Source organism: Teleopsis dalmanni, chromosome 2, assembly GCF_002237135.1.
Source record: "Teleopsis dalmanni isolate 2A chromosome 2, ASM223713v2, whole genome shotgun sequence".
Lineage (NCBI taxonomy): Eukaryota > Metazoa > Arthropoda > Insecta > Diptera > Diopsidae > Teleopsis > Teleopsis dalmanni.
In genome coordinates, this window is record NC_051847.1 from 118016919 (window position 1) to 118043459 (window position 26541).

The 26541-nt window shown below is 29.8% G+C and overlaps 4 protein-coding genes across 4 annotated transcripts; 2 read left to right on the plus strand and 2 right to left on the minus strand.

The window, feature by feature from the left end:
* Positions 1 to 3206: 3206 nt before the first annotated feature.
* On the minus strand, positions 3207 to 18608 carry LOC119683027 (terminal uridylyltransferase Tailor). Its single transcript, XM_038096623.1, has 8 exons — positions 18481 to 18608; positions 5026 to 5118; positions 4600 to 4966; positions 4324 to 4548; positions 4022 to 4270; positions 3796 to 3960; positions 3542 to 3740; positions 3207 to 3484 (listed from the first exon to the last, which is right to left on the minus strand). The coding sequence occupies exons 2-8, from the start codon at positions 5044 to 5046 to the stop codon at positions 3310 to 3312; spliced, it is 1401 nt and encodes a 466-aa protein (XP_037952551.1). The 5' UTR covers positions 5047 to 5118; positions 18481 to 18608; the 3' UTR covers positions 3207 to 3309.
* LOC119683026 (transcription elongation regulator 1) lies at positions 6651 to 14499 on the plus strand. Its single transcript, XM_038096622.1, has 10 exons — positions 6651 to 7102; positions 7168 to 8771; positions 8829 to 8959; positions 9035 to 9243; positions 9308 to 9458; positions 10969 to 11358; positions 11418 to 11752; positions 12390 to 12722; positions 12834 to 13133; positions 13212 to 14499. Exons 1-9 carry the CDS (start codon positions 6945 to 6947, stop codon positions 12958 to 12960), a joined length of 3438 nt encoding a protein of 1145 aa, XP_037952550.1. The 5' UTR covers positions 6651 to 6944; the 3' UTR covers positions 12961 to 13133; positions 13212 to 14499.
* On the plus strand, positions 17743 to 18370 carry LOC119683028 (39S ribosomal protein L51, mitochondrial-like). The gene has a single exon (XM_038096624.1). The coding sequence runs from the start codon at positions 17807 to 17809 to the stop codon at positions 18335 to 18337; it is 531 nt and encodes a 176-aa protein (XP_037952552.1). The 5' UTR covers positions 17743 to 17806; the 3' UTR covers positions 18338 to 18370.
* A 4561-nt stretch (positions 18609 to 23169) lies between the features above and the next one.
* LOC119682519 (serine/threonine-protein kinase PAK 3) lies at positions 23170 to 26508 on the minus strand. The gene is made up of 5 exons (XM_038095979.1): positions 26341 to 26508; positions 25744 to 26277; positions 24379 to 25139; positions 23411 to 23629; positions 23170 to 23346 (listed from the first exon to the last, which is right to left on the minus strand). Exons 1-5 carry the CDS (start codon positions 26501 to 26503, stop codon positions 23263 to 23265), a joined length of 1761 nt encoding a protein of 586 aa, XP_037951907.1. The 5' UTR covers positions 26504 to 26508; the 3' UTR covers positions 23170 to 23262.
* Between the last annotated feature and the right edge of the window lie 33 nt (positions 26509 to 26541).

Consider the following 26541-nt stretch of genomic DNA (forward strand, 5'->3'; position numbering starts at 1 on the left):
AGGAAAACTCATAAGATCATAGCACTACTAAGTGTGATGGACCAATAGTAAAGATATATGCATGTGTGTTTTTGTTCAGCAAAAAGATATGAGTCATAATGTAAGGACTTTTTTATTGCTCTTCAGTAATGGGTGAACGTATTGTTATTACAAGACTCGGTCCTTTCAGTGTTGATACTTACGAATATTTTGTAATCGATTTATATGGTCAGTTCATGACCGTTTCGTATATCGATTGTTTCATCTATTGATTCTCTTATTTCTAAAGTATTAAACTGTACTGAATTGATTTCTTTCCATTACATTTAAATCTAATCTAAGGACCTATTAGCATAGCGGTAAAAATGCAGACTTCATGAATCTATTTTACCAATGAAAGAGTTATTCCTACGCTTCTAATTTTCTATTCCTACAACTCGAATTTTTGTTTAAGCTTAACTGTTCTTAAGTAATAATTTTTATATTTCCCATCACGTTTCATCTTTTAAGATTTTAAATAAATAAAAAATTCATAAAGTTATGCGGTCAGAGAATGGCAGATTCATCAAGGATTCAGAAACATTTCAACACGTTTTTCCTTTTAATTTATTTGCTTAAATTCTGAGTATTGTGCTGGTTAAAAATCCTTTTTATATGTCTCTATTTTCATTTAAAGTTGTAAAAAAATATAATGAAAATATTTCTTTAATTTAAATGTCTTAACTTTTAATTCATAGAATGTTTGAGCAAAAAAAAGTAGTTTTTGATGAACACAATTTGTGAATAATTTTGTAATTTTACTGAGGTATGCAGCCGATAATATTAATTAGATTTGATAAATATTTATTATTTATTTTTATTGCTTTCTAACGAAATAAATGCTCTAATAACCATAAATATTTTGTTTGCAGTTTGGCGCAGCGAAACACATTATCACTGTTTACCGACAGATTGAAGCCATCCAACCAACCCATTCGATTATCGAACCACCTCACCACCACTTCGTTTGATAAGCCAATAAATAAGCAAAATAATTTTAATGAAAGCATAAAGTATAACAAAATACATATACAATTGCTCTTTACGAAAATAAGTGGGGAAGTTTTATTTGAAGAATGTAGAGGCTTGAATTCAATCGGAAATTAATATGCAAATCACGTCCAAATTCAATTTTAAAAGAATTTATTTTATTTTTAATTAATGAAATTAATAATTTATAAGAAATTATTAAATTTATTAAAAATTATCCCCACATATTAAAAATTGTACCCCACATAAACCGTATTACCTTAGTCTTTTCTTACCAGATGTTCTTATGGTACCTAACTCATATCATATCAATTACCGTATTACCTTACGTAGGTACAATTTATGTACTTATTAATCTTCACCGTGGTCAATTGCTTATATTTTACCATAGAATAATAACATGCAGTTTTAATCTTACTTACAAAACTCTTCTTATCCTCTCAGTTTCCCGCAACTATTTTCCAATCTTTGATACCAAATTCGCCTCATACCAGTTACCAGCTTATCAATGTAGTGAAATCAGGGAGCCCCCCCTTCATTCCATTCGGACTTTGGAATCACAATTTAATTGATACTGATCGGAGTGTTTAACTTGAACTTCCGAATCAATATTAAAGATCCAAATTTCGTATTCAGAGATATGTATTAAATATACATCAGTTTGGTATTTGCGAATTTTCTACACTTCTTTCTGAACTTCTTACAGGACACTGTAGACTTAATTACCACATGAAGATTACAGGTGCGCTAGAAAGTGACGTAGGCGGTAAGACGTTAGTCCCAAATCAAATAGGTAAAATTAAGCCCACAGCAAGTACGAGATTTATAAATAGTATAGAATTGTATTAGTTGAGCCTTTAGGCGCACAATAGATCTTTTAGACCGGGGTACATTCATAGCCTATTATTTAATAATAATAATAATTTGCGAATTTTCAGTTCTGTGGATACGAGTTTTTTAGTATAATGTATAATTGCGTTTTATAAAAGAGTATAATAAAGAAATTAAGAATTTTCAGATAATCTTAGGAACATTTATTGAAATAAAATTTTGAACCAATCATATACCGCTCTCCTACAGTTGGCCTCAAAAATAAACTATCTTAAACTTTATAATTAGTTATAATTAGTTTTTCAAGAGGGAACATATTTTGTAACTATAAGTTGAAATTTATAAAACTAGTTATACTTTAAATACAAGTATCAGTTACATTACTTTTAATATGCTTACTTTTAGGTCAGCGATTGGCTACAACAACATCAAGTTAAAAAAAAAAGGAGGAGTTAGGATCATGACGTATGCGGACGACAATACAGTCTTAGCGATAGATCAGGACCCTACCACATAAACGTATTTTTTCTTTCATCTTATGGACTTATTCTTTTGGTATGCAAACCAAAATCTTTTATGACCAATAAATCTTTTTTTATGTATGATATCAATGAATTCAGGATTCCTACTACAATTAAGCCTGGATTTCGTTCTTTACAGTATGTTGACCTCTTCTAATTATGCCACGGCATTGTGCAGTCGGTTGAGGTCTCGCAATAATCCATGCGGATTTCGATCAGTTACATATAAAATGTTTTTTGTATAAGTGCATTATCGCAATGTCAATATGATCAATTGAACCCTTCCTCCACTAATCATCTGTCGATCCCTCTTCTTGTATCGAATACGAACATGAATTAGCATAGTTATGTGCTAAACAGTTACTTGGCAATCATAATTATGTCAATTTATAATACGTACCTCACAGCAGTTTTACTTCTCATTGTATCGCCCATCTGTTTTCATGTACCAAAGCCCTATTGCATGAATTTGAGCCCTATTGACTCCGATTTATTGAAGTGGCAAGACTTTTCCGCCCGTGCCCAGGCTAATTTCAATTAAAACCACCGACTTTAATATTCATTTTTTGACCAAGAAGAAGCTGGGTTTCTTTTTACTTACCGCGTACGTAATCCATATCCTAACTTATGTATTCGTGTTTTGTTATTCCTTTCATGTCTCCTGCTAAAGACGAAACCTATTATTTCTAGATTACAACTTTCCGAACTATTCCAAAATCACAATTAACTTTTGTCGCGTGGTGTTATTTGCGCATATCCGTTTTTTCGGGTTTTATTGCAACAACCCTATTCATATATCTCAAAAATCGTTGCGGACGAAATAAGAAATGATCAAAATCACAAAATAATATGCAATAATAACTTTATTGACACTTTAATATACAAAACGTTTTAAAAATTGCATTTATATAGTTTAAAATTATTATAACTTGTTAATAGAATTATATCGTTAGTTTTTCATGCTTATGTGTTCAGCACTTAATTTAAAATATGACTTTAGCCTTTTTAGTTGGAAAGGTGATAGGTGTTTGGTTGTATTATGGTTCAGCTGAAATGGATCTTGAAGTACAATGCCAGCCTTTGTTTCTAGGCTATTTTTAGTTTCGTTTACATAGTTAGTGTAACTATAAAAAATAATTATTTCATAAGCAACAATTATATTTACTGCAATAAAATTATACCTTGTTGGCATTTCCGATGTAATTTGTGAAACAGTAACTCTGGTACCAAGATATGGAGAAATTGCATACATTCCATAATTAAACACAGAGTAAAGTTTAAAAAACGCGTCTATAAATTTTTTGCAACTATTTGATTCAATACTTAGCTTTTCCATTTTCCATTCCTTAAGAGGTTTTTGCGAGAAATGCACAGCCCATGCTAAAAAAAAAATTCAGAATATATAAGAATAAATTATTTTAAGTTTTATATTTACGTCCAACATTAACTGGAGTATCGGTTTCTTCTTGAAGTGCCTTAATTGATGGTAAGTGCCCAGCTAATTGTAACGAGTAAATCACCATTAAACAAACACTATATGTGGATATTTCAACATCACAGTAACCTAACCATTTTTTGAGAAAAATGCACATACGTCGGGCTGCAAATTTTAATTTAAAAAATATAAATATTTTGCAAATATGTTTTGTATTGTTATTAACTTAGTGGTTGTAAAGTAAATATGTAATCCAATAGCTGTGTGTTACAGAATCCCAAACTATTAGAGAATCCAAGATCACAATCTATCCCAGTACTTTTATTTGAAACTCTTATGATGGGTACTCGAGCTTGAGATATTGTTCTAAGAATATGCCACGATTTTTGATTTTTCGCTAAAGCATTATTGGTTTTGTTTAATTTGTTTAAAATTGTGGGCGTACCAGAATTATCAAAAACTTTAAACGAGTTTCCTGTATACAAAATTAATGTTAAATATGTCAGTTTTAAATAATTTAGCTATTACCTATATCAATATAAATATCCAGATCTGAATTTCGGTTACCTATTCCAGATATACGAGAACCAAACTTATAAAATTTAATCTCTTCATCTGGAAAAACTGGCTTAAGATCATCTAGTAAATCCTTTGCAATCACTTCGTAATCCTTAGAAATTTTAAGTAACTCTGCTTCCATTACACTTTGATTAAAAAGGTTGTTTAAATCTTTTCTAAGGAGGCCTTTTATTTCTAAAAATACACTTTATTTTTCTGTCATTTATAACATTTAAAAAAACTTACTCTTAGGAAGTTTCACAACCACATTTTCTTCCTGCTTTTCAGTTGTTTTTGGTTGAACAGTTGTTTCTTTCTTTTTGTGTACATCAATTAAGTGAACCGCTGCACCACTGGCCGTTTTACCTAGATCCCTATTGCATTCTTTGCAATGAAAAATTCTTTGAATCGCTTTCAAATGTGCTTCTTTTACGAATTGCAGATTTGTTGTTTCGGATATATTCGAAGTTTTCGATGATACTATACATTGTATTTCATCAATTATATTTTGAAATTTCTCACATAGTTGATTATCAATTGCATTTGTTTCATTTTGTGCATACTGTTTGAGTGCCGTGAGAAATATATCAGCTTCCAAAGTTAATGGATGTAACTTACAATATATAACAACATTTACAGTACATTTTTTAAATTATTATTATGTATAGTTACCCATTGCGATTTTGCAGCCATTATTTAAGGTGTAACCGGATAGGATTATCACGAGTTGATTTAATTTCACAAGATATCAAATTCTGGAAAGTACTACATTTAAAATAAATAAATTAATCTCATTTGACACATGTCATGCTAGTTAGGTGTTGTAAAAGGTTATGATGAGTTTAATTACAAAATTGTTAATAGGTCTGTTCTACGAGCTACTCGTAGTAACTTTGAGTAACACTGTGTATACACAAATGTGTTCCATGGAACATTAGCAAATTTTCAAGTAAATGAGAGCATCTAAAAGATCGTAACTTCCCTGTTGAAATTTGAAAATGCTACACAGACTTTACTCGTACATTCTATTTCAAGTAACATTTGTGTTGATGCGTGAATCATCATTTTTGGTTTAAATTCAAATTTTTTTATTGTTTATTTGCGTTGTACTGATCTCACCACATTTTACACAAAGCTTTTCCATGAAAATCTGTGTAAAAATTTTCTCAGTATGTTACTTTACTTGTGCTTTACCTACGTTTTACTACGAGTAACTTATGGAGCAAACATAATGAATTAACATATGTATTCCAATTATTTTTTTGGTATAAGCAGAGTTAATAAAAAAATGAGACTAAAACAAGATATAGACGATGATAAATGTATGCAAACCTAGTATGCCGTGTAACTAAACCGCACTGTGTATATTCAAGTATGCATACCAAATTTCGGTCGACAGACATATATGTGTTAAAAGTACACATTATTTCAAAGTGTATAGAAAAGCGTATACTTGGTGTGCATACATATAGCATCGTCTATATCATGCTTAAAGCGTATATATATTAAAAATTTAATATTATATATTAAATTAACGTATATATGTTAAAAATTTAATATGCAAGATTTGCCATTTGCCAAAACATAACACTTCACAGATTGCAACAGTGATGCCAATGTCTTGCGTAGCCAATATAGGCCAGCATGCATTTTTCGCCATACTTGCGAGCCATCTGTAAGGCCTAATGTTATATAAATAGGTCATGTTGTACTAGCTTTGGATTAATAAGTTTAATATACGGTGCTTTTGGCAGGTTTTAATTGTGGCAAAAAACAGCAAATTGTTCGCTTTAAAGCTAAAATGTACGTAAAACAACGATACTACTTTCTTTATCTAAGCATCTAATTGTAAAGTGGCCACACATTTTGGAGACTGTAAAAATATGTGTCACCAAAGCAATAAGCGAACTGTTGTGAAGCTTAATTGGAAATTTCAACGAATATTCCAATCATCTGTCAAAAATTTGTAAACAAAAATTCAAACCAATTCACAATTTTGAAAATAAAATATTTTAAAAATACGTGAAATTGTGGGACTGATACATTTTAAAAATATACGCATATGTACAAAAATTTATACAAGACATGAAGTAAATATAATTGAAACGCGTTTTAAATTTTTTAACTTGTTAGTTGCTGTCAAGTTAATACTTATTAAAGCATAAATAGTGCAAACCATTATTAATTTTGTTTTAAAAGGAAATTTTAAAACTTCCTGCATTCTTAACATTTCTTTTATTTATTTTAATTTTCAATTTTATATTAATTATTTGTTTAAAAGCAAAATGTAGTTTGCTTGATTAATGTGCACATATGCAAGATTTGCTGTTTGTGAAACAACAGCAACAGTGATGCCACTATTTCGCTTAGCGCCTATAGCCACACTTAAAAGTTGCCGAAAGCAAGTAATTTATTTACCAGCACCAGCGACTTAGCAACATCTATGTGCATAAATATTTTTATTGATACGCAACACTACTTTTTTATGCTTGTCAGATAGAGAAAATCCAACGCTGTGAGGAAAAAATTTTTATGATTAGAATTTGTGCAATTAGTAATACTTTAGAGTAGTGCATATAGTTGAATAATTAATGGAGTCTGAAATAGATGGTATTCCAATTAATGATACTGATAAAAGTGCGCAATTAAGTCCTAAAATTGCTTTAAATGCGTCTGCTGAGCAGAGTCAGCCCCCAGGTGGCGGCGGAGGTTCACAAAATGATGTTAATACGGAAAGTGAAGTACAATGGTATGAAAGAAATAATTTTAATAATAATTTATATGTGAATATTTAATTTATGCTATCTATTTTAGGAATCAAAATGGTAATCCTCAAGCAAAACCGAACAATGTACTACCCCCCTTTCGCGGCCGCGGCGGTGCTAATATATCATTAATGCGTGGTGGAGGTCGTGGTGGGTTTAATAATTTTGGTTCGCGTCCGATTGGTATGGAACAAACATCCCCATTATCTAATGGTCCGCCTTTGGAGTATTGGGTAGAAACAAAGACAGAGGATGGAAAATCATATTACTATCACGGAGTTACTCGAGAAACTACGTGGACAAAACCTGATGGTCCAAATCTTAAAATAATAATGCAAAGCGAACTGGAAGAAATGAACAGGAAACAGCTTCAAATGCAGCAACAAATGCAGCAACCACCAAATGCCATGAGTAGTGAAACGAATACAAAACCCAGAAACGTTTTAATATCAGAAAATGTTGAGCAGATAAAAGATTCTAACGCGAATGTTACAGTTAATTCAGAATCACTCAGTAAACAGTCATTACCAAATATGCTTTCCCAACCACCACCAACGCAACAACCAATTAATCAGCCACCACCTAATGTAAATGTTGCAAACCCAACACCTTTAACGCAGCAGCCACCTCCTGGTTTACACCAGCAACCACCACCATTTTTTCAACCAGGGATGCATCCTCCGAACTTTAATCAACCACAGTTTGGTATGCCTCCTCCAGGTTATGGAGGTTTTCCTGGTGGTCCTGCACCTTGGAATATGCCATGGAATCAGCACATCCATCCAGCTGCTACTCAGGAGAAACCGGCTAAAAATCTTATAATTAAACCAGGTGTAATTGATCCAGCAGTAATTGCACGTGCAGCTGAATGGTCAGAACATCGTGCACCTGATGGTCGTCCATATTTTTATCATGGAGGTAGAGGTGAAAGTGTTTGGGATAAACCACAGGCGTTAAGAGACATGGAAGCTGCACGTATGGCGGCGCATTCAGGAGCAGCTCCACAACAGGCTGCGCCACCAAACCCTCAACATTTACAAGGTATGCCTCATATGATGCCTAATCCATTAATGCACGTGCCACCATCTGGTGCAGTTCCATATGATCCAGCAATGATGTATAATGCAGTTACAACTGCTCCAACTGCAGTTAAAATAACTGAACCAGTTAAAGTACAAACGCAAACTGCTGTGATTACACCAACTGAAAAGGAAACGAAAAAGTTAGCAGAAGAAAAACGAAAAAAAGAAGAGGACGCAAAAAAAACTGCAACACCAACAAAACCTGTAGATAAATCGAGACCTATTTGTACCACACCAATAACTGGTACACCTTGGTGCGTTGTATGGACTGGTGATGCACGTGTTTTTTTTTACAATCCATCTACTCGCACATCGGTTTGGGAGAGACCTGAAGAATTACTGGATAGAGACGATGTAGACAAAGCAGTAAGCAATCCACCGGAACAACTCAAAAATGTGTTACAGCCTACGATTGAAAAATCAAAGAAAGAGGAGCAAGTTGAAAAAATCAAACAGACTGAAATTGTAGAACCTGGACTTGATGAGCAGGAGGAAGATGATGAAATTATAAAAATACGTACAGAATCTGAATCGAGTGTAGAAGAAGTGCCAACAAAGAAATCAAAATTAAGTAAGTCTAATTACGCACGTAAATCTACAAAAGATATAAACATCTGTTTTTTTTTAGCAAAACATTCTAAAAAAGCTGATGCTAATGAAGCAGCTGTGGAAGCCGAAGTACGTGCAGCTAAGGAACGTGCATTGGTACCATTGGAAACGCGTGTAAAACAATTTAAAGAAATGTTGCGCGAAAAAGATGTAAATAAATATTCTTTTTTAATGAATCTATAATATATTTTTTAATATTGTCAATCTTAACCTTTATTTCAAAAGGTTTCTGCATTTAGTACATGGGAAAAAGAACTACATAAAATTGTATTTGATCCACGGTATTTATTATTGACGTCGAAGGAACGGAAACAGGTATTTGAGAGGTATGTCAAAGATCGCGCTGAGGAAGAACGTAAGGAAAAGCGTAATAAAATGCGGCAAAAGCGAGATGACTTCCGCAAATTAATGGAAGACGCGAAACTTCATGGAAAGTAAGTTCATAAATAAGTAATTGAGATATTTTTGTTAATTACTATACATTTCTTTTTTACTTAGATCTTCATTTAGCGACTTTTGTCAACGATATGGAAAAGAAGAACGTTATAGGGCTATTGAAAAAATACGTGAAAGGGAGAGTCTTTTTAATGAATACATAGTGGATGTAAGAAGACGTGAAAAGGAGGAGAAAATACTTAAAAGAGAGCAGGTATGGAAATGTGTTAATTATTACTTTTTTAAATGTACTACTAATGTATTTTACATAGTAGCACATTTAAAAATTAGCTTAGGTCTATGTATATTTATAAATAAATAAAAAAAAAATAATGAAAAAAAACAAATAAATTATATACAATTTATTGATTATTAGCACATCATTATATTAATAACAAAATTTTTATAAAACATTTTCTTCACTTGATCTCAAATTTGTCACCTACTTAATCGTGTTGAAACATTTACCCAATGCGACTGCAATAAACGTGTAGATTGTACGCAAGTTAATTGTATGTACTTATGCAATTTTATATCTCGAAATTGCAAAATTTTTATGAATTTTTTTTGCACTTTATACTCGACATTTTTTTCCAACAAATGTTTATCAACAATGGCAACGTGCTAACAGCTTTGGTGTGCGCTATACCAATTTCGAAGGAGATCAACCATACTTTTTCAATTATATATTCAATGACTCACAATGTATATAAGACACCAACCGATCGGGCCCAATGCAACAGATTAACATACAAATCTGAGAAAATGGGGAGAATGCTGTACCGTTCATTAAGTTATATCACTTGTACGACGTTTTAAGCAAAGCGTTTTGGTGAGTTAAAATATTTGCAATGCAAAACAATTACCAAAAAAAAAAAAAATCAAATGATTTAAAAATAACAACCTCATAAAATCAGATGAACGTTGACCTAAAAATCCATTCTTTTTAAACCTCTATAAACTACGTAAAGAATAAAGCCCATGATAATATTGGTGACTAAATCTGCGCTGGGAATGGAGGTGGAGTGCTTCCTGTGCAAGGTGTCTTGATATTGGGCAGAAGCTTTCAAGTTGATGTTGTGAAGAACCTAACAGAAACGAATCGGGTGTCCTCTCAAACCATAAAAGAAGCAACTACAGCAGAGGTGCAACTTGAATAGAGATGGGAGAAAACAGTATGAATATACAATAGTATAAAATTTTATTTTTTTCACAGGAAAATAAAAGCAAAAAATAATGTTTAACGTTTGCTAATTTTTTTTAATTTTTTAATTTGTATATCGAAATTTTATTGTTTAAAAATAACTTTGTTTGTTTTTTACTGCATTTATTTTATAAATCAAATTTTAGTCGCAAATCGAACGACAGAGCAAATGTTAAATAATTATTTTGTTGCAGAAAATGTTGAAGTTTGTCCGTTTGTCCGGTCCAATATTCCGAAAATTATACAAGTAAAACATTTATATAAATTATCTTCTAAGTTTTTTAAGTTATTACATTAATGTGTTACAGTTTAATAAAATATATAACTTTTTTTCAGCACTAATCCATTGAGTCTTTTTCAGCAAATATTGTAATTAGTATTTAAACTTAATTAGTTTTAAGATAAGTTTGTCTATAAGTAGCTTTAAGTCTAAACTAAAATGGTCCACTTAACCATTATAAGATAAAACTAAGAAATCTTTTTGTTCTTCTCTTTTTTTATTATATGTAAAAATATTCAGATACGCAAAGACTTTATTGACATGCTGCGAGAACGCTCTGACATTGATCGGCATACACGTTGGCATGATATTAAAAAGAAGTTTGATTCAGATTCAAGGTACAGAGTTCTAGACAGTTCTTATCGTGAGGAATACTTTTTGGATTACCTACGTGTGGTTAAAGATGAAAAACGCAAACAACGAGAACAAAAAGATCGAGAGAGGGAACGTGAACGTGAAAGAGAACGCGAACGAGAACGTGATCGTGAACGCCGCAATAAACATGACCGAAAATCTGATCGTAAAGATCGCAGCAGAAGTAGGGAAAGAGATCGAAGTGATAAGGAGTCTAAGGAAACCAAGGATAAACAAATTGAAAAGAATGGTGTTAAAAAAAAATTAACAGAATCGGTAAATACTTGTATAAATAATTTATTAAATTGGATGTTACCAAATAAAACTATTTGTAGGATGAGGAAGGGGAACATCATGAAAGTGAGCACAATTCAGCGAGCGAAGATGATGAGCAGGAGCGATTGCAAAAGGAGCGTGATCGTAAAATGCGTGCTGAACAAAGCATACGAGAACGTGAGAAAGAAGTTCAAAGGACACTTGCTGGTCATTTAAGGGATCGTGATAAGGAGAGGGAACATCATAAGAGAGATGAGGCAATTGGACAATTTAACGCTTTATTAACCGATTTGGTTCGAAATCCAGATTTAACGTGGAAGGAGGTTAAACGTCAATTGCGTAAAGATCATCGTTGGGAATTAATTGAGTCACTTGATCGAGACGATCGCGAAAGGTATTTTCATATTTAAATATGTAGTTAGTGGATGAATAATATTTATAAATATATTTATATATATATGTACCATATAAGTTTTCAACAAGCGTAGAGATGTCAATTCTCAGTTATATTATGAGGCTGAAATTAGTTATTAAAATAATAGTTCTATAAAACTAAAAATAATAAAAAGTAGCATTAGTAATTTTGGAAAATAAGAACTAAATGTTGCAGTAACTCATTAGTGTTATTCACTATGTCGTGTAACAAGCTTAGTAACTGAGTAAATATAACAGCAGAATGAATAGACAAGAACAAAACACATTTCGAATGAATAAATTTTATTATTGCCGCTTTGAACTGTTACTATGTTAATTGGTTACTGAGCTCGTTACACTTAATCAAGAAAACTTCTCTGAAGATTTTCACACCGAATAAAATGGAGTTTATCATTATTGCTTAGAACACAATGATTGAGACATGGATATTTATAATGTAAAGTAAATATGAGCTGGATTCTTTTTCTCAGTTTAGAATATTATATGTCAGCTTATCTTTGAAATAGATTTAAGTTTTATTAGTATTGAATTTTGATTTTATTTCAATTTACATAATGCTTACATTTTTATAATAATATTTATTTTTAATCCTGCAGAATTTTTAACGAACATATTGATACACTGATGAAAAAGAAACGAGAAAAATTCAGAGAAATGCTTGATGAAATATCAACGCTTGAGCTGACAAGTTCATGGAAGGATATAAAAAAATTAGTCAAGGAAGATCCACGTTATCTCAAGTATAATAACTCGGATAAATGTGAACGCGAATTCAGGGATTATATCAAAGATAAATATTTAAACGCTAAAGTCGCATTACGCGAACTTCTACAAGAGTGCAAACTTATTACACATAAAAGTTTTGATATAGTAAAAGAAAATGGAAATCATCTGAAGGAAATTCAGGATATACTAAAAAATGACAAAAGGTACATTCATTTTCTTATAAAGAATCTAAAACTATTATAAAACTACTACTAAACTATTAAATATTTAATTTTCTTAAATAGAATCTAAAACTATTATATTTCCTTTATTAGATACTTGGTACTAGATCACATGTCAGAGGAACGTACATCTATTGTCATAAACTACTTAGAAGAACTACATAAACGTGGACCACCACCACCACCAACAGCATCTGAATCTAGTAGGAGGAACAAATAAGTTGTTTTTTTTGATGCCCTATCAAATATTAGATGTATTCTTTTAAATGCTTTTAAAAATTGAATTCAAATACGGATACAAAAATGTTCAAGATTAAGTCAAAGATATTTCAACATCAACAATTTTATAACAATTAATAAATTAGTAAATAAGAGTCATATCGTCGTGTTTATGTAAGTTATTGGAATTAAATAATTTAATGAATAAAGTCGAAATAAGAAAAGTATTTGTCTTATTCTTTTGACTTTCAGAAACGATGTCTGAATATATTTGTTAATACGATGAAATCGCTGTTGTAGTATAACGGGATGACAGGAGCACAGAATAATATGTAAAAGAAGAGTACAAGGTAAGAGACAGTTCACGACATTTAGCGAAGGATTGTGGATAAATCTGTATATATTTATATTGAGGAAACGTCTCACAAAAAGTTGGGACGACTAAGTATGAATATAATTATGAGTGATTGGTTTTTGATACTTAGTAAACCTAAGGAATATTACTTGAAGTTACCAAAATTTAATAGAAGTCAAAAATATTCGCAGCGAAAAAATCAATGATATTCTAAAATCAATAGTGATACTTGGTTTTACTTCCGCTTTAGCAAAATATTTTTGCTATAACAATCAATCGTAAATCAATCGTTCGTAGATATTGTCGTATATCATCATACTGTTATGATAGAAAAAAAAAATACTTAGACAGATGTATTGCGGTATACTCGGTGTTTTAAATCTTGGTAGTGTAGTTTCACAATGTAGTTTCACAATGTTATAAGCTTTTCCATTTCACTACTGGCAGAATCGTATAATTACTGGAACATACAATTATCACACAAATTTTCTCCCCCTTCCCCTTTGAGGGATTTCGAGTGAGACTTGGACCTCTACATGACGAGTGGCTATCCTTCGAACCAACCAAGTAACCGATTATGTCGTTTTCGATACCAACTTTGAAATCAACGTATCATGATATTGTTACAGTATAAGTTTAAGTTCTGGTTTATGTCACAAATAACTTACGTACTGTCTGTCATTTTATGCTACACCACATCTATCTATAAAAATCTTTATAATTATAAAAAATAGATGTGGTTTGCAGTTTCACAAATTTGTTAGATTTTCTATTTTGATACTGATAGGACTGTATAATTCCTGAGAAACATACAATAAAGAATTTTACCATACAGCTTATTACTTTGTAACCAATTGTTGTATTCGATACTCTTGTGAAATAATTTTAAAAGCAGCAAATCATAATATCGCTACAGTATCAGTTTGAGTACTCAGTTATATCGCAATCATCTAAAGAATCGCCTGTTATTAAATACTGTACCACATCTATCAAAGCAAGTCTTTGTTAGTATGGGGAACAACAACGAATTATGTATAGATTTACAATTTTTCACGAAAGTAACTGAAATCTTTTATATCTTATATATTAATATAAATCGTATACTACATGCGCACTTTACAATTGGCGATAATAGCACAATTAAATAAAGTAACGACTCAATTAGCAAAAACAACAAAAATTAATAGCAAATAAAATAAAATGTTTCATTAAAAAATAAATTTAATAAAATTAATTTATAAAAAATTAAACAATATATATATTTTTATGTTTATTATGCTTAATATAAATAATATATAATATAAAATAAACTCAATCACAGCAAAATACACTATTTTATTTTATAATATTTTTAAAAATTCATTTTAGTGAATAAATTGTGAAAATGCGTTAATTGATATAGTGTAAACGCTCTGCCACAACATCTTATTTAAAGCTTATTCAAAGGGGACAGCTAATATTATTTTACTATAGGAATTATTAGAGTATTAATTTTGTTAATACTTTGCTCAGGTTGTTACCGACAAGTGAATTGTATTTCATACAAAATGAAGTTAAAATTAATATTGTGTTTAGACTTAAGCTCGTCTATCCTCAGTTAGCAAATTTTGTCTAAAAAAAGTTTAGGAGTTTACACTTCGACTAACAGAGTTTAGCGAATAAAAGTCACTGTTTTATTTTGTTGCCAATTTGTTTTTCAGTATGATTCACCACCATATTTTGTTATTGTTCGTAGTTAAATTTATGAGTAAATAATGAAAAATATAAAATTTTCACCTATTTTTATTTTAAATATATTTAATAAAATCGATTTCAGACGAGAAAATATAAATTATTTGATTACTGTATTTTTGCCTTCATAATGAAACTGGCCTTCATAATGACCACATTGAATATAAGGCAATAGTTCTTAAGCCAATGGACTTATTTAAATGGATTGTGTACGGCAAATGTGAACAAAAACTATGAATGCTTAAAGGGATAAACCCAAAAACCGTTAAGTATGAGAGTCTTAATATACTATAAATTTGTAATTTATGTATTACAACTGTGAAGAGATCTAATTAATTATCACGTTGTAGTAATAGTATTATTGTACTTATCACTTTTAGTTACATATGCTAGAAATTTGACTTTATATTCATATTTGTAAATTTTTCTGTTCATTTTTCATCATGTATTAATTAACTTCATTAACTTAAGAACATTTATTCCAAAAAAATTCGTTTTTCTGTTACTCTTTTTTTTTTTCTTTTACATTCTTCCAACAGAATTTTTCGACGAAATTTAAATTTATCAGCAAAAAATGCACGAATCTTGTAATGCTTACAAGTATTAATGAATATATTGTTAGTGTGAATTCCTATCAAATTACATGTATGTAATATTGCAAAATAATTTCTTTGCTCTCAAAGCGAAATTTAAAAAATGTCAGTGGAAATACCTCTAATCACTTCGTATTACTTAAAAATAACGATGAACGAAAATGGAATCATCTTGAGTGCTAGTGTGTAAGTATTGTAGGTGCTCACGAAAACTGTTTAATGACTGTTAAACTGATTAAATTGAAAAGAATAGAACAGCTGAGAATTCCATATAAATAAAATTTAAGACATTGCTTAAGGTGTTGAAAATTAGGGTAGCCGCTTTATAACTGCGTTCATACTGGCGGTTAAAATTGATTTTAAATGCTGTTTTTGACATATTTACCAAAAAAAGGTAAACAAATATTTGACGGTTGCATTTCCTTTAAAACGATGCACCTCTTTTTGGAACGAACTTATACTTCGTAAAAAGTACTTAAGCGAAGCTAATTGATTAAAGATATATTTCACTTTCATACAACATTTGCTTAGCACAGACCAAAAATCATATCAACAGGCACGTTGATTAATCAGCTATTTGAAATGAGAACAAATGAAGAGCAACGAATGTAAACACTTCTAAATGACTGGTTTGAAATGGGTCATTTGGGATCAGTGTAAATGCCATTTTAATTTTTTTCATTTTGAAGATAAAGAATGATAATTTAAGAAAAAATACTAATTATTGCGAATCCTTTGTAATTATAATAATCATCTTTTACGATTTCACTTTCGAAACTAACTCAATTTAATTTTTACGAAATTAAGGAAATATGGTTGTCAGAACATAGTATAAACAAACCATGCTAGCGAATAAGGAAGTTGACATATTCATTTGGATTATATCATTTTTGAATTAATATAAATCTAGATTTATAATATAATAATTTCTAAGTTGTTGCAATATAAATAAAAATATTTTTTATTTTAAGCATTTGAATATAATTATAAAATTGAGAGAGACGTAAATGTAAATATAAAAGATATTAACTATGATATTTCGATTGGCAAAAAAACATGCCCATTGTGTTATCATGTAAATGTCGAATTACATGAACTACTAAATGTTTTAAAATTTTTTGGATATTTTAAATTTTAAATTTTTGTTATAACTTCCATTTTTAAAATTTGTAAAAAGCAAATCAGTGCCAAAATTGATTTTTTTTTTATTTTTTTTTTTTATTATTATATAAATACAATCTGTAAAAGAACATTCAGTATTACTTATGAATATAAAAATAGAAGAAGTGATTTGTAGACACGTGCGGGACACTCAGTAGTAAACACCGCTAAAGATTAAATTACAACTAATAATAATGATGACTAATAATAGTGAGTAAATAGTTGGCTATAAATATTTAATTTCAGTGAGTTTACAATTACGATTCACGTGTTTAGGGTTCTACTTGGCAAGTCCGACGTAGAAAATCTTCTTAGTCGACGTGGATGATTGATGTCTGATAGTAGCTCGTGTGCCAGTGGGTTCGGGTGATTTGATAGTCTTATACGATAGTTTTTGCTGACTGTTTGTATTGTTTTAAACACTGATGGGACGTGGAGATCGCGCTGTAAAGTACTATTTGGGATGTACCATGGAGCAGCCGCACATAAACGAAGTATTTTTGATTCAAATCTTTGCAATATCGCTGTATATCACTTTTGAATGGAATCATTTTAAAATGGACTAAATTTTGGACGCTAGAGTGAACGCAGTATACATAATGTGCTATGAATGCTGACTTCGTTGATTTTGATTCAAACATTTAGTGCACGAACAGCATCCGATTCATTGAGTATTCACATATATTGCTGTATCGATCGTATTTACAAAAACAAATATAAAAAATAAAATAAAATAAAAGAAAGATTATTGTCAAGTACATTTTCAGCAAAGCCAATTAAACGAGTAGAATTGTAAATAAAACAAATTGTTTTCGCTGAGTAAGTCTGGTAGATAATTAAATTTAATTGAATAAATTTAGTTTAGAATTGTTAATTGTGAATAAAATATGCCAACATTTGAAAGCAATGACAGTTTGGAATGACAGATCGCTATTGTGAATTTCTTTATTTATTTTGTTCACCGAATTACCTAACATCGATTTCGCGTTAGTTTTGTTTTCATAATTATGTCGTTTTTAGCTAATTCATTACGAAAGTTAGTGTTCAGAGTTACAACGCAGCAAATACCACAAAATGTATCTCCAGTGGCAAGTGTTACTGGTTACATGAATATACGAAAATTGTCTCATGAAGAGAAACGAGCACGCGGGCCATTAGTTCGCAGCTATGGTTATAAAGAAAAAATTTTGCAAAGGGGCTTGTTGCCGCATTTAGATAACGGACAAAAGTTACCTATGCCTGAATATAGACCCAAAAATGCATGGAATGAAAAGCGTGCGCTTTTCGGGCAAAATGATTATATTGATATACTTGGTAATGATAGTTTACATCCCACTCGAGTTCTATACTCTGTGCCGGCTTGGTTGCGTGGTGTTTCTGGCAACGAATATCAAGTTCTGCTGCGTAAACGCAAAATGATGTCGAAAACACTATATCCAGACGCGCGACCAACAAAATGGAAACATCTGAATAAACGTATAATCTATTTGTATAAATTCCTCAATCGCAAAACGAAGACTGGCTATTCAAAGCAGTAATTTCTATTATAATGTATATAAAATTATTATGTATTTACTTTTTAAGTGATTAAATATGATAAATTAATAAATGTTTATAATTTTAAATTCAACTTTCAAGACAAATAAGTTAAAATTGAAGATTTATATAAAAAATTGCTTACGCAAATTGTGTATATACTCCCATAAGTAAAAAGCACCCGTCAGCGATATGAACCACACCACACCACACCTAAATCAGACTGGAAATAACACTTCACTTATATGTGAACCACACAATTTTTTTTATCTGTAGCAAAAGTAAAAGTGCAGCTATGTTCACACTTTAAAGCCTTTTGACAGCGTCAAAGTTTTTTTAAATTTTTTATGTTATAATATAAATGAAAGGATAATGATTACTTCTTTTGCACAAATTTGTATAATGAAATCTTTACCTTTTTTTAAATAAGTATATATGTAACTTTATTTCCAAATAGCGCATATCCATTGTATTGTTGTTGGTATCTAGTCTTCAGAAATTCGCTTCAATACAGCAGGATTAAATTATGAAGACGAAAGTAATTCAATTTTTTTTTGATAGATTTTGAGTATAAATTTAAAATATAAAGAAAACACATAATTTTCTAGAAATACGAAAAAAAATCTTAACATTGAAACTCAATTCAACTTATTGCATTCCAAGCCTGTCATTTTTTCGTCATTGTTACATCACATTTGGGGGGAGTCATATAGGTGCCCTTTTCATTACGAAACATTACTTCGGACGCATTTGTTTGGAATTTATTGAATATATCTGCTAAAAGAAATATCAGCACTGAATGACTAGTAATTGGTTTAGAATTACAATGGGCTGTGGTCTTAACATGCATGGAAAACTGATCTAATTTGTGTGGGACAAAAAATTATTTATTCTGATTGATTGAAAGTTCCATGTAATACAATATATTTCGAACATTTATATTTACTTTTATTGTTGAATAATATATATATATATAAAATAAAATTCCCCTAGAATATGTAAATATGATGATGTGGATGAAGCTATGTTACAATGGATGATTACTGCAAGATCAAAAAATCTACCTCTGTTGGGTAGTATTATTAAAGAAAACATAAAACAGTTTCCAGATATAATTGTCGCAAATAAACATGCGATCAAGACAATTTGAATATTTATCCATTCCAAGCAAACACACTGGATGATATATTTCAATTAAATAATTTGGCAAATTATATAGAAAAAGAACAAGAAAACAGAAAACCAATACATATAATCGAATATTTTAAATAAAAATGTGATGTGTATATATTCAAATCATTAAAAACCTTGGAAATTAAAAGCAGAGTGGTAAAAAGTCTCTCCGTCTCCTTGATGATTCGAGTTAGGGGAATTTCACTGTATAAATTCTACTTATAAGATCGTTCTAATTCAAAAGCACGGCAATTGCTTTGGTTAGTGTTACTTAAAAAGTAAAATGTGACAAAACACCTAACATAGAACTTGACCATTGTGCAGTTTTGTCTACTTGTGGAAAAACATGATTAGTCATCGCTTCTAATGTGACAGGAACGAGTTCTAAGCCAATCCGTCTAACTTTTAATTTCTTTTCGTCATAAAGACGCGTCACTCTCGTCGAGAAAAAATTAACATTATAAATTCTATGTAATTGTGAAAATGTCCTAATTCATTAATAGTTTTTTGCTTATTTGCAAGATTACTGAGATATCGACTATTAAAATTGACAATTTTGATATATTTTATAGAGTTTGTTTAAAATTTTTTTAAAATGTTAAAATATATTAAATGTTAAGAATGTCAGAATATATAATGCGTTTGGAAAAAATTTAAGTGAATTATTTATTCGATTAATTTTTGTGTATGCTTGGCAGCCCTAAATAAAATGTTATAGCTTATATTCCGCTCGTACAGATCGCTACAGCGACTTGAAACTAAAAATTCGATTTAAAAAGATTTTTTTTTTAAATGGTGACCTTAAAAGTTATTCCTATATAATAGGCATATATTCTGCTCCATTATATAGAAATTATATAGTAATAATACCTATGCAGATTAATGACCGAATTAGGAGAAATATTGATTAATGACACATTCTGAATTTCAAACAAATCTGAAGCATATGTAGATATATTTTGTTGGGCTTAAGTATAAGGTATTACGTCTTTCAACACCAAAAAAAAATTTTTTAAATTTTTCTTTTCATTTTTATTTACCTTTTCTTTTTTATTATAATATAATAATTTTATAAATATTAATTAATTTTATACTTTCTATTATAATAATTGTATTGTATTACACAATATGCTCTATTGGTAAATATATATGTATATATTTCGTTTTGTCTTACTAATTGATGTCTTTTATATACATTTATTGTGTATATAATTCCAATAATTTCGTTTTTTCCTCAATAGTTTTGTTATTTAGTTTAATGAAAATGTATGTAAATTACAAAAGTTTAACTAAATTGTATTGAAAACGATATAAAATAAATTAATTAATCAGATTTTTTTTGTCCCACTGTAGTTTCAATGCTTTTTATCGATTATTGCATTGAATAATAAAAAAAATTAACTATTAAAAATTCGCCAAGAAAGTGTTTGCATATTACAAATATAAAATTAACTAAAAGTGCTTATTTTACTTAAGTTTTGTTCAAATTAATTAATAATATGAACTGATAAACCATAAAAAATACGAGTTATTGTATATGTATAAGAAGCAATCGATTTTATATAAATATTTTGAAATAATATACATGAAAACATAATTTTTATTTTGATTAATTTTATACTAAAAGTAATAAAAGAAATAATAAAAACCAAAAAAAAAAATAACTAATAAATATTATTTGCGTTTCACAAACAATTTCTTCACTTGTATAAAAAATTAAATTTTTAATCACCTCAATATAAAAAAAATTAAGAAAGTCCGAGTACATACTTTTTATATTTTAAAGGTTCCAACGTTTAAACTTCCTGTTTGGGCAGCAAAAATGTCATTAATAATAATATAAATAAAGAATTTATTTATATAAAAAAGAAATACAATTAATTAATGAATTTAAAAAAATAAAAAAAAAGTAACAAACGTAAATAATTGATAAAAAAAGCATGAAGAGATGTTAAATAATTTTTCGAATTATTTTTATTATAATAATATATATGTTGTAGGACACAACCCTATGAAAAATTAAATTGATATATAAGATAACGTAAAAAATTAAAATTATATTTTCTTATTATAATTATAAATAAATTAGTTTGTTTTTGTTGCTTTTATTCCACAGAATTAAAAATATTGCAATTTTTCATTTAAAACTATTGCAATTTTTTTAGTTTAACGCTGTTCTTAAATTTTCTAAATATTTTTTGTTAGGCACAAAGTATGATTTCCTTTTTATTATTCATATCATTCTTTTTTTTTCTTTTTGTTTTTGTATATATTTGAACAGCCAAGTAACTTTCAATATCATGAAATGTTTTCGTTATGTTCTTATAAGAATTATAATTATTCTCAACGATATTTATGTATAATTTGTCATATATTTGGGCTTAAGAGTTTCAAAAGGTGGCTTGACATGGAAGGAAATGTTAATATAATATATAATATATAAAATTTATTAATTTATTATTTATCTTACGCCCGCATATCGATCAAAACATTTTACGAGTTTAATTACAATACATTTCAATTATTCGTAACATTATAAGTATAAAGTAAATGAAATTAAAGTAACTTGGCTAATTTAAATTGTTTATTTCTATTTTTACAATTTTGAAATTTTGTATACATTATTTAATTTAATTGGAAAAATACTTTACAACTAAACTACATATATCACTATTTAATTATATCTAATGTTAGTTATTAACTATTTTTGTGTTTGCATTATATTGTAATATTGTATTGTATGTTGATATTTTTTTTTAATTTTAAATCATATTTTCGGCTATATTTATTTTCTATGTTTAAACGAATCATTAGTTTACTTATTTCTCATAGTTTGAACAACAATATTTGAAATTAACCCAAATAACTATTTGAACTAATATAATGAACATAAAATAAACACTTTATAAAGTGAAAATGAATTATAGGTTTAATGTGTGAAATAAACTAAAAAATGATATAAAAGCTATATATAGTTATTTCTGTTACGTTAAAAAAATAAATCAAAACGAAATTTACTTTAATTTTTTAAATATATTTTTTATTAATTTATAATACTAAAGTTAGCAAATAAAAAAATTATAATAAATAAGACAATATTAAATATATTCTCCAGTACGCTATTATGTGTAAAGCAAATATCTTTAAGCTTTCAAATTACTTTAAGGTCATTTATTTTTTAAAATTTAAAGCATAAGAATTTGAAATAATATTTTTAAATTATATTAAACATAGTTAAATATTTTGTTAATACGTATATAAAATATTTTATTTTCAACTTAATTTTTGCATTATTCATTGAAGCATTTAAAATGCTATTTTATTATATAAATTTGATTTTTATAATTAGTTTTGGTAAACTTAAGTTTGGATAAAAAAGCATTTTTTATAGTGTGCTTATTTTACTTTTAAATCAAGCAATTAAAATTGCTTGTTTGGTTTATAGAAAATTAAGTTTTTGTTGAATACAAAATTAATTAATTAATTATAATTTAAATTTAGCGAAAATAATTTATTTCTTTTCGTTTTGTATGTTGCGAATTTTTCATTCCTAACAGTTCAGTTAGGAATTTTTAATTTAAATTCTTATTTTTTTCTGCAATATATATTTCGTTCATATATATACTCTTTTATTTATATATATAAATATTTGTAAACGTATATATGTTTTTATATATAATTATGTGTATAAAGTTGTTTATTATCTTCCATATCAGCTTTTAAGTAGTTTTATATCCTTATTTTATGTTTTTAATCAGTTTCCTTTAGTGGCTTCTTTTGCGGCCATAATTAGCGGCGTCAGACTGGCTAATGGACGTGCTAGTTTAAGAAAAGGATGCTAAAAATAACAGAAAATGTATGAGACCTCATATATATTTTCTATATAATTATTTAAAAAATACCTTCAGTAACTCCGCAGCACCGGAACGACGTTCAACATCAACTTCCAAGCATTGATTTAAAAAATCTTGAAATACAATGGAAAGTTTTTCTTTTTCCTTAATTTCAGGCTTGCCATTTGTGGCAATAAGGTACAATGCTTTAAGTGGATTTTCGTTGAGATAAGGTGGCTCTCCTTCAACCATTTCAATAGCCATGATACCGAGTGACCACAAATCGACCTTTAAAGAAAAAATTATACGTTAATATTCTTAAACATCAGATGATTGTATAACAAATTGATTTTATCAAATAGGTCAAGTGAAAAGAAACAATCAGGGCACCAACAATAAGCTTAGCATTTTAAGTACGACAGTTTTTCGTAAAAATGGTTAAAAATGTTAAGTATTTTATACCAACTGAAGACGTATAAACACAACATTAGAAATTTCTAAACTTAAAAATTAAAACGACAATATATGTCATCAAACTTAAACGTCATCGGTAGTAGTGATGAGAAAGGTCTAGTCTACATGCAAACGTTCATATAACGCAAGATCTCTAAAACTGGATTTTTGTTTAGAGACCTCCTTTTTTATTTATTTTTTTATATTTATTATAAAAGATTTTTATTTATTTTGATAGGATTTTTGGGTACATCTTTCGGGCTTATAGAAACATGTCTAACCACTACCATAAAAGCTATCGTAAACTTGACGGTATTACATAAAATATTTTAATAATAATGATGGATTATCTTTTTTAAACTGCATACTTAACAATCATCGACAATTATCTTTAAATAATTAAGGTAGGATAGGATATTTAAGATAACAGTAAGTGGAGCAAGAAATGGAATTTAAAGTTTATCATAAACTGCAGTTTTTAATTAGAGATTTACACTTATAATATTAATATAATAATATATTTCCTTTTCTTTTTATGTTGAGAGATATATATGGTACTTGTATAAGTGTTCTTATTTACATACCTTTGGTCCATATTGTTTGCGTGTCACTACTTCAGGTGCCATCCAGTATGGTGTGCCGACCATTGTTGTGCGTTTTGATTGCTCTGGTGAGATCTGCGCGCAGAAACCGAAATCAGTCAATTTTACTGATCCGTCAAGACCGAGTAAAATATTATCACTTTTAATGTCGCGATGAATAACTTGATTGGAGTGTAGAAATTCTAATGCTTGTAATACTTCACGGCATACAGCTGCAATTTGGCCTTCATCCATACAGGTTTCCGTAACAACATCTGTTAATGAACCGCCTGGTAAATACTCCATAACAACCCAAAGTTCTTCAGACACCAAATAGCTGTCGAGGTAGTTAACAACATTTGGATGCTTATTTTCTCGCATCACTAATATTTCATTAATTATAAGCTCTTTCTTCGGTTGTTGTGATAGGTTCATTTGTTTAATTGCTACTTCCATACCCGTAGAAGCTTCAATTGCTGTATATACCGTACCAGATGCTCCTTGACCAATTTTCTCCATTTTTGTATATTTACGATTTGGATCACCGACAGAAACAATAGTTCGTAATTTTTCAAGAATTTCCTCGTCGGACATTTTCTTCTTTTTCGCTGTGCCCGAACGTTGTTGGGCTACTCCTGCTGCGGCAGTAGGCGGTGTCGCAATCGGCTGAGTAGCTTGAGTTGTAGAATTTGCAGTTGTTGCTGTTGGAGGTGTGACTGCAGAAGCTGTTAAATTATTTGCGCTACCGTCGTGCGTGTATATATCTGTTGTAATTGAGTCAGCAGGAGGTTCGATATTTACATCAACGGTCACAGTTGGTGTTGCCGGAGAAATGGTTGTAGTTGTGGTTGTGGTTGGCGTAGGCAATGGTGGTGTCGGCAGTGCGACAGATTCAATAATGGAGGAAGACAACGATGGACAATAAATTGGTGGTAATGTAGAGGAGTCGTCGTGATACGATGGAAACGATGAAAAGGAGGAAGCAGAAGAGTCGTGATTAGTCGTCGTTGCATTAAAATCGATAAATTGCAAATGAATACTAGTAGTAGAATTATTAGTAGTGGTAGTAGTCGTAGTAGTAGTAGTAGTAAGAGTGAAGTTAGTTGTGTCATAGTTAGTAGTGGTAGTAATATTAGGTATGGTACAAATGGAATCTGCTGCAGCAGTTGCTGCGGCGTTAAAAGCGTGCGGATGCGGTTGCGGCGCAGAGACAACACATGATGCTGTTGCTGCTGCTGCAGACGATGCAACAATAAAATTGTCGTTATTGTTAGCAAAATACGTTATACAATAATTAATAATATTAACGTTAGTATAAATATCAATTAAAATACAAAGAAAATCTACATAATAAGAAACGATATTTACTTGCGTTATTTTTGTTCTTATCTAAAGTTGTGGTTGTTGTTATTGTTGGAGCTTTATATTGTGGTTGCGCTATATTGTTAAGATGCTGTTGCTGCAATTGTTGATGCAGTGGTGTTGTAGGTGTTGTAGCAGGTGGTGGCGGTATCGTTGGTGTTACCTCTTCTATAGGTCGTGTATAAATGGATTTCGTGCGTTCTGGTCGTGATGCAACTGGCGGTGGTGGCGGTTGTGGTGTACCTAAAATATCATCTTCATTGGCTGACGAATGTTGTGATGAAGAGGAGGCTGTATTGCCACCAACAAAATTATATGAATGTGATTGACTAAGTGCGGTATGATGATGATTTCCATAATTATTACCGATATGAGGGCTACCAATGCCACCAGTTGCTGGTATATTATTGGCATTATTGCCTAAAGTAAGATTATTTATGTTGACACCAATCAAATTACCTCCACTGTTGGAACCATGTAACTCTGAATCAGTTGGTGTGCTACTAGGACTGCTGCTGCTAACGTGCGATAGTGAAGAACCTGTAAACAGTCGTTAATAATGCACAATATAAATAATTAAAAAGATATGTGCGGTTATATTACCAGAATGCGTTGTTATAGCATTTGTCATGTATTTTGAACTTGCTCTCTGCTTGGTTGTATTATCATACCACTTGAGAACATCTAACACAGCTTGTGGATTTTTCTTTTGTTCCTGTTTGCTTATGTTTGAATTCATAAGCAAGCGAGCCCATGCTTCTGGCATACCCTGTAAACAAATAAATAGAGTATAAGTGAAATTTC